Source organism: Octodon degus, unplaced genomic scaffold (genome assembly GCF_000260255.1).
Source record: "Octodon degus isolate 3935 unplaced genomic scaffold, OctDeg1.0 scaffold00087, whole genome shotgun sequence".
Classification (NCBI taxonomy): Eukaryota; Metazoa; Chordata; class Mammalia; order Rodentia; family Octodontidae; genus Octodon; species Octodon degus.
Window position 1 is genome coordinate 7,543,603 of NW_004524663.1, and position 18,274 is coordinate 7,561,876.

General features: G+C 42.4%; 1 protein-coding gene across 6 annotated transcripts in view; it reads left to right on the top strand.

Moving 5' to 3' along the window:
* The window catches only part of Smarca2 (SWI/SNF related, matrix associated, actin dependent regulator of chromatin, subfamily a, member 2), a 189,710-nt gene that overhangs the window by 56,644 nt on the left and 114,792 nt on the right, over window positions 1–18,274 (top strand). For all 6 annotated transcript variants that reach the window (XM_023721884.1, XM_023721874.1, XM_023721877.1 and 3 more), the window contains exons 10-15: window positions 5,108–5,161; window positions 8,362–8,492; window positions 8,718–8,775; window positions 10,949–11,049; window positions 12,369–12,516; window positions 16,911–17,074. In XM_023721884.1, coding sequence (XP_023577652.1) covers window positions 5,108–5,161; window positions 8,362–8,492; window positions 8,718–8,775; window positions 10,949–11,049; window positions 12,369–12,516; window positions 16,911–17,074 — 656 coding nt within the window. The remainder of the gene's footprint in view (window positions 1–5,107; window positions 5,162–8,361; window positions 8,493–8,717; window positions 8,776–10,948; window positions 11,050–12,368; window positions 12,517–16,910; window positions 17,075–18,274) is intronic.

The window sequence follows — 18,274 nt, forward strand, 5'->3', positions numbered from 1 at the left end:
AGAGAGAGAGAGAGAGAGAGAGAGAGAGAGAGAGAGAGAGAGAGAGAGAGAGAGAGACAAGATTTTCATAGGTAAAAAAAAGTTCTAAGGCCACTGTGCACATTGGATGTAAGACTGTAGTAAGAGAAGGTGAGCACAATGATTAGATTTGTTTTTTCATTTCCATGTCAAAAAGGGGTGAAACCAGCAGCTCTGATCGGCTTTGCTTAGCTGGACTGACCAGTTACCTGAGTCAAAATGTTCTAATTGATCTTTCTCTTTAAGACACCACCCACATAATATGCAAATGCCTGTCAATGTGATATTCCTGGGCATTTTTTATCATCTGATCACCTATCTTAATGCTCAAAGGCCCACTTACATGACTGTAAAAATAACTCAAGTGGTTCCTGTAAACTTGGGTTTCCAGTGAGGCCGAATGAGCCCTTCAGATACCAGCACTCTTGAATGCTGTTTCCACCTATTATCACAGTCTCTCCTGGGTACAGTATGGATTATAAAATATTGAATGTAAAACTTTCTTTACAAATGAGGCTGCTCGTAGCCTCTGTATGGTAGTAAGCTAAATAAAGTGCCCCGCTGACGTCTGTTTTCTTGAGTTCCATGCATACAGGAGTTTTGCATTTAGGAATTCCACTCCTTCCACAGCCCAGTTATTTATTATTTTAATATACTTTCTGCCTGAAAGGTGAGTAGCGTGCACATAGCCTTGTTTATGACCATTCCTGAATAGAGGATTTCAGTTGATATTGTCCTTACAAACTGGGAACCCAAATTGTCTTTAGTTTGAGTAATTTTTAGTAATGAGTAATCTTTAGTTACCAGTAATTTGTGTCATACAGCTCCCCTAATGTGACTAGCTTAATTATACTCTTCCCTCCCTACATAAGCATAATTAGTTCTAAAGTTTTTGTAGGTAGGAAAAGCCAATGCGGAATTTCTTCAGTCTTGATTAATGAATGAACTGCAGTGTTGCTGTTTTCATTCTTTAATCAATGGATGTAAGTTTAGGTTGTGTGTATGTTTGCAATTCGATGATGCAGTTACCTGTGTGAAAAGGCAGCTGCTGCTTTAGTACCGGAGTGATCCACCAGGTGCTCAGCCTGTCCGAAGGCTTTGAAGTAGTAGTGCTGATTGCAACCCTTTGGGTGGAAATTTGAATAGGGAAAGAGTTGATTTTGAGATATTTTCCTTTGTTTTTTTTTCCTGCCTCAGGTTTATTTGTACAAAGAGCACAGGAGGACACCAGCCCCCTATAGATGGCACCCCAGAGGCCACATCAGTCCTTCTGTTTTCACATCAGCAGATAAGAGGCCTTTACTATGGAGCCTTCATGGGGCCAGGGCACCTTTGGGAGCCTGGGCTGGCATAGAAGCTGGAGCCTGGGCCTTGGCTGGAGCCTGGGCCTTTGGCTGGCAAGGCCTGCGACCCTTGGCAATGTAGACATGGATATGCTTCCCAAGCTTGGGGTGGGCAATATAGGCAAGTTGAGTGAGCCTGTGGTTTACTACCTTTGCAATGATCTTGGGCTTGACCTCCTTGGGCTTGATGAGGGCCTTGATAGCCTCAGTGCGTGCACTCATGGCCTTGGCATTGTTTGCTTGCATCTTCTTGAGGCCCTTCTTGTTGTGCTTCTTGGCAAAACGCATGTTCCTAAGGATCTTAGGATCTACCCCCTTCAGAGATTCGTATCTTTGTGACCGGGGCTTCTTGATGCCATTTCTGTGCCATTTTCGGGACTGGTTGTGCGTGGTGTGGTTCTTGGACTTGACTATAACTGTACTGTAAACTGCAGCTGCCAAGCAACTGGAACTGGAAGAAGAAGAAGAAAAAGTACTTCCTTTGCTTTTTTTGTTTGTTTGTTTGTTTTGTTTTGAGATGAAATATCAGATTGATGGGAGAACACAGATGCAGGGAAGCACACATCATCCAGCGATCACCACCAAGCTGAAAGTATCCAAAGCTCGATGAGGGAAGTGGCCATCCTTTGCCATAGAGCAGATTGCAACCTGGTCTACATCTCTTATAACGATGTAGCAAAATTGGCTTTAAGGACAGGGCACATGTGACATGGGGCATACACTCTGAACCCCAGTTCAGTGACCAGTGTTAACTGTTTTTGACTTGCAAATATACAGGTACCTAATTACAGTACTAATTCCATCAGTATATGCTAGGTGGAAGATGTTGATTTCAGTGCTGTCATTCTTACATTTACCAAATACTTATTTACTAATTTTAAGTGCTAGGCATATCTGTCAAGGTGAAACTGTGTAGTGAGCTAAAGAAACAAATTGCCATCCTTATAGCCCTGTAATGTATTTTTTTTTTTAAAAAAAGGATGTATTTAGTACAGGGCCTACAGGGTCTCACTACACAGATGAGACTCAGTTATCCTCCTGTTTTCAGCCTCCCAAGCACTGGGATCACAGGTGTTTGCCACCATGCCCAGCCTCAATTGCCTTCTTGGGGGCGGGGCTGGCACAGCGTGCTGGGGTATCGATCTCTGGCCCCTGTGTCTGCCTAAGTAGGCTCCTTAATCCACTGAGCTATCCTGCCAGCCCCTATCTGTAATGTAATTTTCAGACAACGTTGTAGTCAGGTTTTCCTTTTCTTTTTTGAGACAGGGTCACACGAAGTTGCCTGATTCTTCCAACTCAGCCTTCTGAGTAGGTGGGATTACAGGCATGTGCTGCCACTAGCCTGTCTTAATTACAAGCATAAAAGAATATCCCTGGACTACCATTGACTTACGTATGGAAATTGAGAGTTTGTTGTAAAATATAAAGAGTATTTTATTAGTATATTGAAATAGTGATCCCCCTGGTTCCACCAAAAAAAACAAAAAGAAAAAGAAATAGTGATCCCCTCCTGTAACAACCCTGGGTCTGTTACTGTCCCTAGGTTACAGAAGCGGCCTGGACTCAAGGAGAGGGTGATTTGCTCAAGATTATGCTGCTCAGTCACAGAGCTTGGAGTGACATTCAGGTCGTCTATTCCAGAGCCAGGAGGCTCAAATCTAATAATGTTTTGCTTTCTGAATCCAATAGCTAATAGAATAAAAAATAATTTAGGAGACTTTAATGAAAGGGTCTGATTCTGGGGCAGTTTTTAGATAACGCTCTAGCTAGCCCATACTGTATTTCGGAGGACACCATTCTTTAGAATAGTTTGAGTCTCTTCATTTATGGTGCTTTGAGCTTTTTAATGTGCTATTCATTGAAATGGCGATCCAGTTCCACTTGCTAGATATTTGAAATTGACTTTTCATTGTCTCGTTTGATTTTCTTTGTTGGCCAAATTTGTCGCTTCTTTCTGGAAAGAAAAGTGGGATTAATTGACTTCCTTCCATTAATTATAACCATCTCCCGAGAATTCCAAAGTGGAGCTTTCAGCGTCTGGTGGTGGTGCTGGTTTCCTCTCTTCATGAAGGAGCTCTGTGATTGTTGGCTGAACCCCCGCTGCAGTTAACGAGCCTGGGACATTCAGAGCCCATCACTTCTCTGGAGTTTGCCCTGAAGAGTGGCCTAAGCAGAAAATTGGATTCTTGGGCACAACCAAATGGCATATTTTGCTTCCTACCTTTTGGTAGAATCTGCATTGTTCCTATGCTTATGTTTTAGCATATATATGGATGGATTTGTAAGAAAAATTAAAGTATAAAAGAACTTCAAAATTTTCAAACATTTATGATACTGGTTTTCTTCGGTGTAGAAGGATTTTTTTAGATTTTTCTTTGTGTGTGTGTGTGTGTGTTGCTTGATATTGAACGCAGTACCTCAACTGTACTAGGCAAGCCTTCTACCATGGAGTTATACCCTCAACCACAAGGCTAGGTTTTAAATATTAAATATTTTCATAAAAGTTGTTTTATTGAAATTCTATGGATTTTTTTTTAAATTTTATTTATTTATTTGTGTGTGTGTGGCCAGTTCAGCCCACCAGGGGACGGGGCTGGCTGGCATATGGTGCAGGGGGATTGAACTGCGGTCCCTGTGCTTTGCTAAGCTTGTTCTAAGTAGGTGCTTTAGACCACTGAGCCATCTCACCAGCCCTCTATTGATTTTTTTAATGGAAGACAAAACCAAATTAATAGCATCATGTCTTAAATAAAGTTATTGATTCCATATCATTGTGTGTGTGTGTGTGTGTGTGTGTGTGTGTGTGTGTGTAAAGTTTAATGAACTAAAGAGCCCAGGGGGGAAAAGCTCATTTTCTTAAATATTTTGAAAGAAGAAATGACTAAAATTTTTCCTTTTATCATATTACATAAAATAGGATAGCGTATCAGTTACGTTATAGATTCTATAGCAGTGATATAAGCTATTTTACTTGTCAAAGAGGTTGTTAAAATTGGAACACATTTTGGACTAGTTGGTATGTACTACCTATAAGGTTTTGTGGGTCTGAACAAAATGGGCCTTAATCTTAGCTTCTCATTTAGTTGCCTTTAAGGCATACAGAGGTTAATGGACTAAGATATTGTAATATTTAGAAAATGATAGATGGCAGAATTTTTTATGAGATTACAGTATCTGCATCCAATTTTCCCATAGTCACACTGTGGAAATGCTATAACATTATGGAAGCCAATTATGTTGAATGAAAAATACTCCGGAAACTCAACAGAATTTTGTATTATTTTGGTTTGTTTTTTATGACCTAGGAGCGGTTCAGAGCTTATTCTTGATGGACATTTTTAGAATGTTGTTTTTCATTGCTGATGAAAACTTGCTTGGGGGATAGGAAAATTGAGCTAATTATGTCAGGATTTGTCTTCACAGTGCCAAACGCAAGCAAAACGCTTCAAAGTCTGACTGCTGTCTTGATGCAGCGTGTCTTACGCTCTTTGGGTCCCTAAAGATGCAATCCGCAAGTCTCTAGTGTGCTGATCTTCAATCACATCTGGCTTTAAATGACTCTTTGCAAGTTGGTAATATAATGCACACCTTGTCTCAGATAGCAAGGAGAAATGAAAACATTAACACTTAGAGCTGTGTTACAGGGGTGGTGGGCAGCGAGGCAATGGAGTTACGTACTGGGGTTACGCCAAGTCCTGTCCGTTTCTCTTGATTTACACTCGCATTTCCATGTTGTTGTTTTGCAGAAAGCTGAAGAGAATGCGGAGGGAGGGGAGTCGGCCCTAGGACCAGATGGAGAGGTAAGGTTGGCGGCGCCACTTTCCTCTATGGTCTGCTGAATGGGATCCCTGCCCTGCCCCCGCAGCACCATTCTCATTATACCAATTTTGTTTTCCTCAGCTATTAATTTTTTAAATAGTATATATATATATATATATATATATATACATATACATATATATATATATCAATCATAGAAGTTAACATAAAAGACTCAATGAAAATTAATCTACTTTCATCTTAGTTTGCCAGTCAAGTGATACCAAGTTTCTTATGTAACGTTCCAGAATTTTCTGCACACGACAGGCCTGTATGAATAGATAAAATGAATAGATAAAGCGTGTTATCAATCGATTCTCTATATTTTCCCAGTAAGTGGTACAGAATCATAAAATATGACCAAGTTTCCCTAGTTTATTACTAATTTGATATTTAGAAAAGTGAAGTGTATGTATTTGGGGCATTTTGGACATGTCTATAAGCTTCCAATGTAGCTTCTATTCATAGACATATGAGCATAGTCCTAAATTTTATTTCCTAGTATTTGCAGTATTCTTCTGAATCATGAGGACATAATTACTTACTTACTGGATTTTTTTCCTGAAACACGCAAGGATCTCTGCCAGTGATAGGCCGTGTGGAAGCGCGTGCCCAGCCTAGGTTGAGGAGGGAGTTGCCTTCAGACCTCCTTTTTCACTCACAGATTCTGACAAACCTGTTCAGAGTTCGGGCGGCTGCCCACTCCCATCCTGGACTCACAATGCACAAGAGGCCTGTGGTGACCCTCACAGCCTGCGCGCAGGCGGAATGCTGCTTCATTCCTCTATGCAGAAACCCCTAGAAAATAAATGTCGCCTCACCACTCTAATCCATCACAGGGGAAGAAAAGATCAGGGTAAAAGTCTAATGTGCAAGAAACTCTCCGTGAGCTGTGAGGAGCAAAGATACTACGTGATAGAGCACTTAGAAAACAGCTCCAGTGTGCAGCCGCCCAGCCTTACCTGAGCAGGCCGCGTAGCAGTTTCTAATACACAAGGACACGTGAAGAAATGTAGGGAGTTAGTGTAGCGAGTTATTGATACAGCGCTCTTATCTCATACTATCTCGTGGGAACATTAGCTACTAATTTGGCTTTATGAGGTGTATCTTTTTTTCTTTTAATTTTAACACTTGCGAGCTCTTGTTAGCTGGAGTTTGCAACATGGACATTTTGCCCTGTTTGTTTTGAAAAATAATGTTCTTACTCTTCTTCTGCGCTCATGCAGGGCTCTTGCCAAAGAGCCTAATTCTAGCTACAGTGATTTCCAGTTTTCTTTGAGTCATGACATGAGCAGTCAAAGAAGCTCTATTAAATAGTTCAAGATAACAGGATGTGAGTTTTTGAAGGAAATGATAGCACATGGGAGATTTTCTTCTTTATCTTGTGAGAGTATAAATGACCTTTTGTATTAATGAAGAAAAAGCGTCGCATCGCTGTGCCAAGCAGCGGTGCTCAGAAGCGTAGCTGTAGCCTGCATCAAAAGGGGAAAAAGACAGTCTGGAGTGAGTCTTTCTTTTTCTAAGGTTCCCTCTGTGAATAATTGCACACATATTGTTCCTTAGTCTGACAGTGCTTTTTTGAATTAGAGGAAGTAGGGGAAACAAAAACTGCTAGTGTTTTGCTTTCACTTTCTGTTTTTGTTTTGGGTTATTTCCTATAAGATAAAACTATTTGGCAAATAACCCCAGGCATACTGGTTTTCCTATCATTTTTCTTAATTGCAATAGTAAATTATATGATAATCCTAATGCCAGTGGATAGTGTTTTTTGTATGTATTTGACCACAAAGCCAATTAAGAATAATTTAGGAAAAATTCTTTGGTATAATGGATTACCTAAACATGTCACTTGGAGTTGAAGCACTCCCAAGCCCAGCATTTCCGGACAGCTGAGCGAGGGTCTACTCCTACAGGCCAGTCTCTCTGTCATCAGCAGCATTCATTTGCATAGTGCTGCTGTGTTTTCAGGACTTTTCAGATCATTTGTCCTCTACAGTAGGTGAAGCACAACCTCTGCAGTTTCATTTATTTTCTTAATTTTCTGAGCAAGCCATTGCTCATAGAGTCTAATAATGAACTCCAGCTCAGTGTTGGTCAATTGGCTCAGTTTCAAATAAGCAGCCTTTTTTCCTTTTATCACACTGTTTATATGGTGGTCGAGTTAGATACTTGCTGGATTGGTTTTGGATAAAGAGCACCAGTTCTGCAGAATCCAAGCCAGCCACTAATGAGATGGCTCTGGGTTATATTACCTTTCCCTTTTCTATTTTCTCCTAACCCATGGCTTTGCAGAAGCTGTTACCTGGAGAATAGTAGGTGCAGGCATCAAGGGTGTTTCTTTTGAATGAGCAAAATTAATTCTGGAAGGATTTAAGGAAGAAGGAAATGCATCGTATCACAGGCTGAGCATCCTAAATGCTTGAGGCCAGTTGTATTTAAAATATTTTAAAATTTTGAAATAGTTACCTGTACATAATGAGCTCTAAAGGATGAGACTTTGGTCTAAATATGCATTTCCCATATGCCTGGCATATACCTTCTGCACATAATCTGAAGGTAGTTTTACACAATATTTTTTATGTTCCTCTTTTTGAACTATGACCTGTTCCATGGTGTTAGATTTTGCACTTAGAATGTCAGTGCTCAAAAAGTGTCATGGTTTGGATTTTCTAGTTAGGGATGCTCAACCTGTCATAGGACTTTGAGTCACTCACCAGCTTTCCAGAAATACCATAGAATCTGCCTCAGGGCTATGCCCAGTGTGGTAATGTATGCCTGGCCTGGGGAAGACATGGCTGCTGGGAGCAGGCAGGAGCTTGGCATGGCCAGTGCCACTTCACAGGCCCTGCTGCCTCTTCAGCTTCACCTTCTCCTGAGCACTTAGTGGTCCACGCTGCCCTGAATACATGTAGCTGCAGAGTGACAACCTTCAGGAGTGTATCTAGAGGAGCTGAGGTCTTGTGCCCAAGCCTTAGTGGCCAGCGATGCCTGCATTTTCAGTTTCTGTAGGGGGTCAGGGCCTCTCACTTAGCACCAAGATTCATTAAGTGGTGGAATTTTGAAATACAGAAAGATATGTCAGATGCTGAGCAGCAAAAGGGCTGAGAAACATCTAACAGAGCTGAGGGAGCATCTCTAACATACAGGTGACGTGACAAGATTTTTCTCTCTCTCATTCTAGCCAATAGATGAAAGTAGTCAGATGAGTGATCTGCCTGTCAAAGTGACGCACACAGAGACCGGCAAGGTCCTGTTTGGACCAGAAGCACCCAAAGCAAGTCAGCTGGACGCCTGGCTGGAGATGAACCCTGGGTATGGCCTGAAAGCCACCACGTTGGTATTCTTTGGGCTTTTTAGGTTTCAGGGGGCCTTGTGAAACCTTGAAGGTGAGACAATGCAGCCTTTGATGAGGTGGTGGAAGTGATTCCCTTCATTTCTCATCTGTACACAGAATGTGTTGGCTCAGTCATGTGTGCGTCTGTGTGGTTTTATAATTTACAAACTAAGTCTTCCCTCTTCTCCACTCCTTTTCCTTAGTTACGAAGTTGCCCCGAGGTCCGACAGTGAGGAGAGTGATTCTGATTATGAGGAGGAGGTATGTATATATCTCCATTTGAGGTTTACTATTTTGAAAATTGATGGAAAAGAAACTTCTCTCTGAACACAGACCTCTGAACGCAAGTCTATTTATCCCTTCTTTTTACCCAGGGTTGGTTTTTATGTAAGACTGGGGCTAACGATTCGCAAAATCTCTGACGGCACCTGCCTAGTGGTATAGCAGTCTCTTGGGGACTCCTGGCTGTTGGAGAATTTTAATTCATTTGTAACTAAGAAAAGAGAAGCTGGCATTAAACTAGAGATGGTGACAATGTCTTTTGGGGAGAAGTGAAGATAGATTACTTAGGGGAAGGCAGTCCCATGTCTCTGAGTGGTTCACCAGGAGAGTTAACTACATAAACGTTTCAAAAGTCTTTTAGGCCGTGGAGTCTTTTTGAAGTTGTTAAGTCTGAGAACTTGGATGTAAAGGGCAGCATGGGCCTGGCTTGACGAGTTTATTGATCCTCTGAATTTCTTCCTGAGATTCTTGTCTGAATCCTTGAATGTACTTGTTACCCAAAGAGAAACACATTCCTCCGTCTCTTGGGAAGGATCCTTCCTGTGTCTAGAACGTCAGATGGCAATCTGGGATACTTTGACCAGAAATCAAGAATGAACTCATGGTGTTCATTAGGTCAGTTAGGAATTGTTTAATAATTGCAAGTAGAAGGATTAAAAGAAGATTTGATCTCTTTTGCTAGAGCATTGCTAATAGTTGTTACAAGTGATATGCCAAGTGTAGAGGAGTTTGTGTTCAGGGTTCCAACAGCGTGGATGCCAAAGGCTGAGTAAGGCAGCTTTCCTGGCAGTAGCTTACCAGGATTTTAAGATAATCTTATTTTATATTTCTCTTCTAATATACCACAAGCATTCATTGCTTTTGAAAAATAATGCAAATTACATTCATTAAAGCTTAGCCATTGAAAATCAAATCTTTGGAATCCCTGCTAACTGCCTCCCCCCAGCTATTCTTTGTGTCTTATTTATTCTGGTGAATGGGCTCATAAATGATCTGGTGAAAGATTTTTCTCTCTTAAGAGAGCCAGAGAAGGCAACTGTAAGATAAAGAGGGCTGCTTAACCAGCAGATGCCACCATGAGACTGACACCCAGAGATAGCTGTAGCCAGCTGGGAGGAGCCCGGTGCTTAGAGTCACCAGTGAGTCCAAGTAATGAGCCCTGTTTCCTATTCCTCACCCGTGAAGGTATGGTTCTGAGTCCTCAGTTTAAAAACCTACTTCTGAGTAGCCTGTCATCATTAGTTTGATTTTAGGTTTTTTGGTTTTGGTTTTGTTATTTTTTATATATATATATATATATATATATATTTTAGAGAAGGGTCTACAGGGTGTTCAGGGTCTCACTACTAGATTGGACTTGTAGTGATCCTCCTGTGTTCAGCCTCCCAAGAGCTGGGAATATAGGCACATGCCACCACGCCCAGTCTCAATTGCCATGACAGCGTGCCCTGGGGGCAGGGCAGGCACAGCAGACCCAGGGATGGAACCCCCCGGGCCCTGCACTTGGACACAGCATTTTGTAGGAGAAGAAGCATATTAAAATTTCAGAAGTCTGGTTTTGGAGAGGAGAGAGCAGTTATAGCACCAGGACTCTGAAAGCCAAACAATATCATCTTCCTCTTTCTGACATGAACTTCCTATCTGTTTTCGTTTTTTTTTTTTTAAATTTTTTTAATGTATTTTGTACAAGGTCTCACTATGCAGCTCGGACAATAGTGATTCTCCAGTTTTCAGCTTCCCCAGCACTGGGATTACAGGCATGCACCACCACGCCTGGTCTTAGTGGCCAGCTCAGTGTGCCCGGGGGTGGGGCCTGTGGGCATGTAGTGCAGGGGATCGAACCCCAGTCCCTACACTTGCCTAACTAGGTGCTTAATCTGCTGAGCTATCTCGCTGGCCCTACATTTCTATTTTTTGGATCAAGGGTCTTGGTGGGATCCTGAGAGGGTCATTTTTTTGTTTCATGCAGTAATCTAAATATCAATGGGATAGTCAATTGCCTGATTTAGGCAGATGTTATATTTATCTCCTTCCTTAGTTGTTTTTATTTCATTTTTTTAATTGAATATTATTTGATTTCTCTTTTAAAAATGCCAACTGTAGAATTTCCCTGTTAAAATCTAGTCTTCCTACATCTTTGTTTCATTTCCAGGATGAGGAAGAAGAGTCCAGTAGGCAGGAAACAGAAGAGAAAATCCTTCTGGATCCGAACAGTGAAGAAGTTTCTGAAAAAGACGCTAAGCAGATAATTGAGTATGTTTCTCTGAGTTTTCTCCCTTGGAAATGTGTTGCATGAGGATTGTGCTATATGAATTTTTAGAGAATTTTGTTTAAGGAAGGTGGCACCTTCCTGCTGGTACTGTGCTTCCCCTCAGGGATTGTATCTGACCTCTAGCCCCAGGTCGGAGCTGCTCATGTTGCTGGTCCTGCCCTGCCCTACCCTCTCCTCCCCTCTCTCCCCCTTTCCTCCCCTCCCTTTTCTATCCCTTCACTCCATTTTTCCCTTCTTCCTTTTCTCTGTTCCTCTTCTCTCTCCTGAGACCCCACCTCAGAGTCACTCCTGAGCTTTCACCCACCACTTGCACTTCTGTCCCAGACTGGACTAGTCACACTTACCTGCTCCCTGTGGTCTCCATGCCCGCCCTTCCTTCCTTCCTTCCTTCCTTCCTTCCTTCCTTCCTTCCTTCCTTCCTTCCTTCCTCAAAGGCAGCGAAGCTTAGCCAGAAGCCCCACTTTGAAATGCCATTTCTGTCCCATCCTGGTCAGCTACCAACTCCCTCTGTCCCCCAAATCCTCTACCCTCCTTGGGCCTAGTGTCACCCCCACCTGCTTCCAGTTCCTTCTCACTGTCAGTGGTTGGTACCTGCCTTTGCTTGTGTTTGCTGTTATTATAAGAGCAGTTCATTACTACATTTAAACTGTTTTGAAGCAGTATGCACAAGGGAAAAAACTTCAAAGGTGGGATTTTTGAAAATCCAAGAATAAGCACCTCAGTATTTTCCTGTCTTACTCATGATTGTGTAGCCCACTGTGGCAACTTTGGTTTGCCAATCTTCTTCCCCTAAGACTTTAAGAATCCTCAGTGGCATGTTATCACCCATACACTAGCCCTTGGCTCCCAACGCGGCATAGAAGCTGGAGGCTTGCCTTTCTCCTTCCCTACCCCTCCCATGTGCTCTGATCTCTCCCACTCGCCTGCCAAGCTTCAGTCAGTGCATATGGAGAGATTCCCTCCCTGTATCCTGACAGGCTGGGACAAGTTCATGGGCAAAGTCAAGTTGGCCTGTAGCTCTTGGGGTCAGATGTGGGTCTCTGGGGGTCCAGGAAATCTTTTGCGACAAATGAAGTCCCCTCCCTGAAATTCACGTTCTTCACATGCATGACAAGGGGATAATAATAATGCTTACCTCACCTAGTTTTTTTTAAGGATCACCGATAATGCATTTGAACTGTAAGACATGCAATGGTTGCTAAACTATACTTCCTGCAGCTATTCTAGACTCTCAATTCAGTTTTTTGTATGAAAGAACACTCAGATGTCTGCATGTGATTCCCTGTTTTATATTCCTCAGGACAGCAAAGCAAGATGTGGATGACGAATACAGTATGCAGTACAGTGCCAGAGGGTCCCAGTCCTACTACACCGTGGCGCATGCCATTTCAGAGAGGGTGGAGAAGCAGTCTGCCCTCCTCATCAATGGGACCCTAAAGCATTACCAGGTAATTGGCGTATTTGTGTTTCCCTGGTAAGTCATCATTTGGTTTTTGTAAACCTGATTTGCAGTGGAGGTCATCATGCACCTGTGAACTGCTCAAGAGATTTTTTTTTTTTGTTTGTGTGTGTGTCTTTTGGGGATAGGGTCTCACTATGCGGTTCAGGCTGGCCTTGCGCTCACTCAGTAGTCCAGGCTGGCCTCGAGCTCACAATGATCCTCCTGCCTCAGCCTGCCGAATGCTGGGATTACAAATGTGTGATGTGTGCCACCACCGCACCCCGCCTGAGATTTTGAAGAAGTTGAAACATTTTAGATTCTATCACTGCTAGTATTGAGAGTCTCCCCACTGTGCCTACCATTCCTCTTCCAGAGTATTTCTGTGATTATTGGCTGTACTAACACACACCACACCAGTTTTCTCTTTTATAATTTTGGCATGAATTTTGTTGTAAGAAATGCTAAGTCAACTATATTGAGAATAGTTTCATTGTGGACCTCTTCAAAATAGAAAAGGTGGGCATTCTGTTAGTGGGCAGGAGCATCCTTGCCTCATCCCTAAGTAAATAGAGTATCTCTTTTGGACATTTTCAATGTAGCCATAGTTTTATGCTGTGGATCCAAACACCTCACCTCATCTAGTATATTTACACTTTTTTAAAAAAAAATTATTTGTGTGTGTGTGTGTGTGTGTGGCCAGCTCAGCCCACCAGGGGGCAGGGCTGGCTGGCATGTGGTACTGGGGGATTGAACTGCAGTCCCTGTGCTTTGCTAAGCTTGTTCTAAGTAGGTGCTTTAGACCACTGAGCCATCTCACCAGCCCAGAAAGTGTCGGGACGGGGGCACGAACCGGCAACCTCGCACTCTAGAACCCGGCGCGGAAACCACTGTGCTAGGTCGCCACCTTATTTACTCTTTTTAAAGATATAAGATAGTTCTGGGCATCTGTGCTTTGTTTAAGAAACAGCCATAAGCAAAACAGATGTTTCATTTGACCTTTCTGTATTGGGGTTGACTCTTGTTTCTGTCCTCCCATTGCTTCTCAGGGCTTCTAAAGTGTGCTTCTTTGAGAATTTGTTCCATGGAGTCCTTCCTCAAAATTATATATATTTTTAAAAAAATAACAAACAACAAAGCTACGTGTTTTTGTGCTTTGGTAAATTTAGGAAGCACTATCAGCTGTACCTAGGGCCATCATAACTTATTCTTCCAAATTGTGATACTTGTGAGAGGGAGCAGGGAGACCTTCACTGTTGGTCCTAGTTACAATTAAGCCTAGACAGTCCCAAGCCACCTAGACAGGGGTCACCTTGGCAGTGACCCTTCTTGGTAATCATCCCTGCACATCAACACACTAACAACAATGCAAAGATCAAGGTGCGATCCAAAGTGCACACCGGCACCCTCTGTGTAACTTGTTTAACATTGTTTGACCTTGTATTTGACAAACTTCTTTGACCACCAAGGCCTCAGTTCTCCATATTATGTCTTTTTTTTTTTTTTTTCCAATATCATGTCTTACTATCATATAAAACCATGTCTCTGGGCCATGCCTGGGCACATGTGTGTCCTAGGCTGGTGACTCTCAATCTTTGGGCATCAGGTCTTTCTGCTTTTAAATCATGTGTCAGTGAAGGTCACGGTGCTGTTGGCCTGGTGCCACCCTGCCCTGCGTGGATGTGCTGGCAGCTTCTGCCTATGCTTTTGCACCATTGCCGCTGATATTGCACAGAAAGAAGGACAAATAAACCTTTGGTATTGTTGTGAAATTCATTTGGACCTTATGGATGTCCTGCAGAGATCTTGGGGGCCCACCCGAGCACGCTTTGAGGACAGTTGCTTTGGCCATGCTCAACCATGTTTTCTACAAAGACCGTGAGGCTTTTATGAATCCAGAGTAGTTTGCACCTCATTATCCTGCCTGACATACATGGTAACTCATCGGGTATTCTGATAAAGTGTTGTATATTTGTATAGGGAGCATCCATTTTTGGATTAGTCATAGAGAACTTTTGAGGCCATATTGACTTCCCCCTCCTACCCACCTCTTTGTAAGCAACATTTTTTTTTAATGTATTTGGTATAAAGTCTCACTACACAGCTTAGACTCATATTGATCCTCCTGTTTCAGCCTCCCCAGCACTGGGATTACATGCCCAGTCTCAGTGGCTGGCTCAGTGTGCCCAGGGGTGGTGCCAACATGGTATGTGGCACTGGGGATTGAACCCCGATCCCTGCGCTTGCCTAAGCAGGCACTTAGATCACTGAGCTATGTCACTAGCCCCATCACTTCCATGTCAAAGTCATCCCTTTCTGCTTCCAAACATAAATTTCTTACTGGGCTGCTAGAGTCCCTGAAAGGGCTTTGCACTGTCTCCCTCTAGGGTTTTGCTTTATGAAGTTTCTTCTTCCTGGAATCGGACAACCCCTTCATGTCAGATGAGTTCTCTATTTTCCCTGAGTTGTTCAGGTTGTGGTTCAGTCTCCTCTGGCATTCTCTCCATGAGAAAGCTTTCTTTCTCCTCGCCCGGCTTTTGTGCCATCAGTATCCACCTAACCTTGATAGCTGCCTTCCTGCTGCTTTCTCAGGTTCTACGCTCCCCAGAGGCATCAGCAGGGCAGGCTGCCCTGTCCCCCTACTCCATTCTGCAGTCCCAGCTGGCCCAGATCCCTTCCCATAGGTTTTGTGATTTCTGGTCTCTCCTGTTCCTAGCTCCTGCTTTTGCTTTATCTAGGATTAACACAGATGCAAAATTCAACCCCTTTGCAAGTTTTCATTAAAAATGTACAAAACAATCCATTCTCACTTAAAATCCAAATGTTTCTAGCTATCAGTTGACTTTCCTAAAGGTCTAGTTGTGTCCAGGTTGTGTCGGAGGCAAACAGTTTCTCTTAACCACCACTTGTGGCTTTGTAGTTATTTTCCCACTTCCTCTCTCTCTTTTGCTTAGTCTTTGGGAGGTCCTTCCTCTGCCTCTCTTATCTCTTGCTATTGCTATACTTCCACATACCTTTCTGGATGACTTTGTTTTTGCATACGATATTCCAGATAGCTTATGAAAGTATTGCTGTTTTCAAAACATGCCTTTGTTTCTGTAAGATAAATTCTGGTCAATGCAATTGTATACATATACATCGGCACTGTTAACTGCTTCTAGGTACATAGGTACGTGTTCCTTGTGTGTTATTTCTTCTTTGACAGCAAGCTTCTTCTGCAGGGAGCCAGCCATGCATCCTATACACCTGAGTATCCATCCATTGTAGCTCCTGCATGATCCAAAGGAGTCATTTAATAATTTAATAAATATTCTAAATGAATCACTCACTTTATATTCTTATGTAATATTTCCTAGGCATTATTACTTCATTAGCAAGCTAAGCTGACTTCAACATATGTATGTGTTTGCGTGTGCGTGCGTGTATGTATGTAATGCACATATATTTGACCCAGCCTCTGAAACCCAATGCCATTGTGACAGGCATATATCTGGTAATATGAATAGCTGGTTGGAAGACAACACTATGCATTACAACAAATACTGTGAAATTCATATTACTCTGTTAAGTGAAATTCTGTATCACTTGAATTTTTTTCTGTTTCAATGTTAATTTGTACTCTCTTTAAATTTTTTTTTTTTTTTAAAAAAAAGGGCACTGGGAGGTGTGAGAGGGAGTGAACATTCTCACCTCATCTTTTGCATGTCACAGGAGGGACTCAAACCTGAGTCCCTGAATCTAGTGCAGTATTTTGCGATTTAGAAATATGTCCAGTACATTTCCAGGCAGTGAGCTTCCAGTGTGATTCTGGTGAAGAGGACCATGCCGCAGAAGTCTGTGTGTTACCTGGGAGCTTTCTCTGTGCCAAGGAGAGAGACATTCTCTAAGAGCCCCAGCAGAGTGGCCCTGGCCGCTGGTCATAGGCTTCCTCCCCAAGGGCACCGTACCCTGGAGGCCAGCTGAGCTACACTAGGGTTTATGCACCAAACTTGCCTTCTGGTCTGTTCGTCTTTAATCCTCACATTGGCTTTTTGTTCTTGGAGTGGTTGGACTAGATTTTGATTTCTTTTTTTTTTTTTTTTTTTCATTTCTAATAATTCTAGAATGTCATATACTGTGAAATGCTAAGTAGGGATGAGCAGCAAAGCTGCTTAAAATCCCACCAGTGTGCCGCAGCCCATCATTTCTAAATCTGATTAACACTCAGCACCTGCCAAGCGGCAGGGACGATTACAGGCTCATATTTTAAATTCTTTTTGCGTTGGTGCCTTCCCCGCTCTCCTACTGTGGGAAACCCTGCCTACCGCTCAGAGAAGTTAAGAAGTCACAGCCTCACTTGAGTTGTATTAGTATTAATTACCTGTGCAGATCTTGGATAATTGAAGCAATTACTCTTCATTTCAGCTGCAGGGCCTGGAATGGATGGTTTCCCTGTATAATAACAATCTGAATGGAATCTTAGCTGATGAAATGGGGCTAGGCAAGACCATACAGACCATTGCCCTCATCACTTACCTGATGGAGCACAAAAGACTCAATGGCCCCTATCTCATCATTGTTCCCCTTTCGTAAGTAATGTCATTTGTTCCTCAGTTGCCCTTCTGTAGGCTGTACATCTCCCTGTCAGTAGTTTAGCCTTGTTTCTCACTTATGGCAGAACTGTAGCTTATAGTGGTGTTGGCCAAAATCATGTAATCTGAATGTAGGTTTTCATTCCCCACTCATCCTCCTTGGTTGGCTAGTCAAGGAAGCGGCCAAGCGACTTTTATGAGCACTGTGTTCTGCACCAGCCCGCGCTCTATGAGTAGATCTTATTAATCATCACTCTTTAAGTGGCTCACAAAAAGGAACGATGTGGGTGGTTTTTTCTTTTTAAGATTTTAAACTTTTTTTTTGCTGCTCTGTTTTCCAAAAGGTGATTATAATCACTGATGAATGTATAAAATCAAAAGATTATGTACTTGTAAATCTTTGCTGTGTCTTTTAAAGAAGAATGGAAATAAAAACTTGTAATTGTGAGTTTTGCATTAAAGGAACCTCATTCGTCTGGTGCATTTAAGGTTTCAGTGGCTTCGCTGCTTTGGAAAGATCTGTTGCCACTTTTGCTGTAACCATGTCACTCCCAGTACCTTGCCCACTGGCTGGTTCCTCTCCAGCCTGTAGTGCAGCCCCTGAGGCAAGGGGTGACTGCTCACACCGCCCTCCCTTGGGGTGCGCTGTGTGGCTGTGGGTGTAACGCTGCAGCCTTGTTCACTGAGATCTGGTCATCCAAAGATCTCTGTGCTGATATGAACTTGGGACTTGGAATAAGAACAGGATTATATGCTCATGTTTTCCTCAAATTGTGTCTAGATGGGGCCTACTGACCAATCTTTCTATATGAATTATTTGTCTCCATAGTATGGAGACAACTTTTATATTTTATGTTCTGCATGTTTTGATATATTATGGCGACCCTTTCAGTGATTTTATTAAGTCAGTATTTTTTGCCATGCTCCCTCTTGACAGATTTACTTAACATTTCATGTGGTTTTGTAATTTTCTTTTCCCTGACTGACGCTTTCTTGCAACTTAACATGACTATCGCTAAGTAGTGTCTGAAGTACTCTAATAGTCACTTCTTTTCAGTAACACGTGAAAATTTAGTGGCTTTTGCTCCTTGTACTTATACACTTCAATACTTTTTCTTGAGCTAGCTAGCTATTTATTTATTTATTTATTTATTTATTTATTTTGTGGTACCAGGGATTGAACTCAGGACCCTGCAC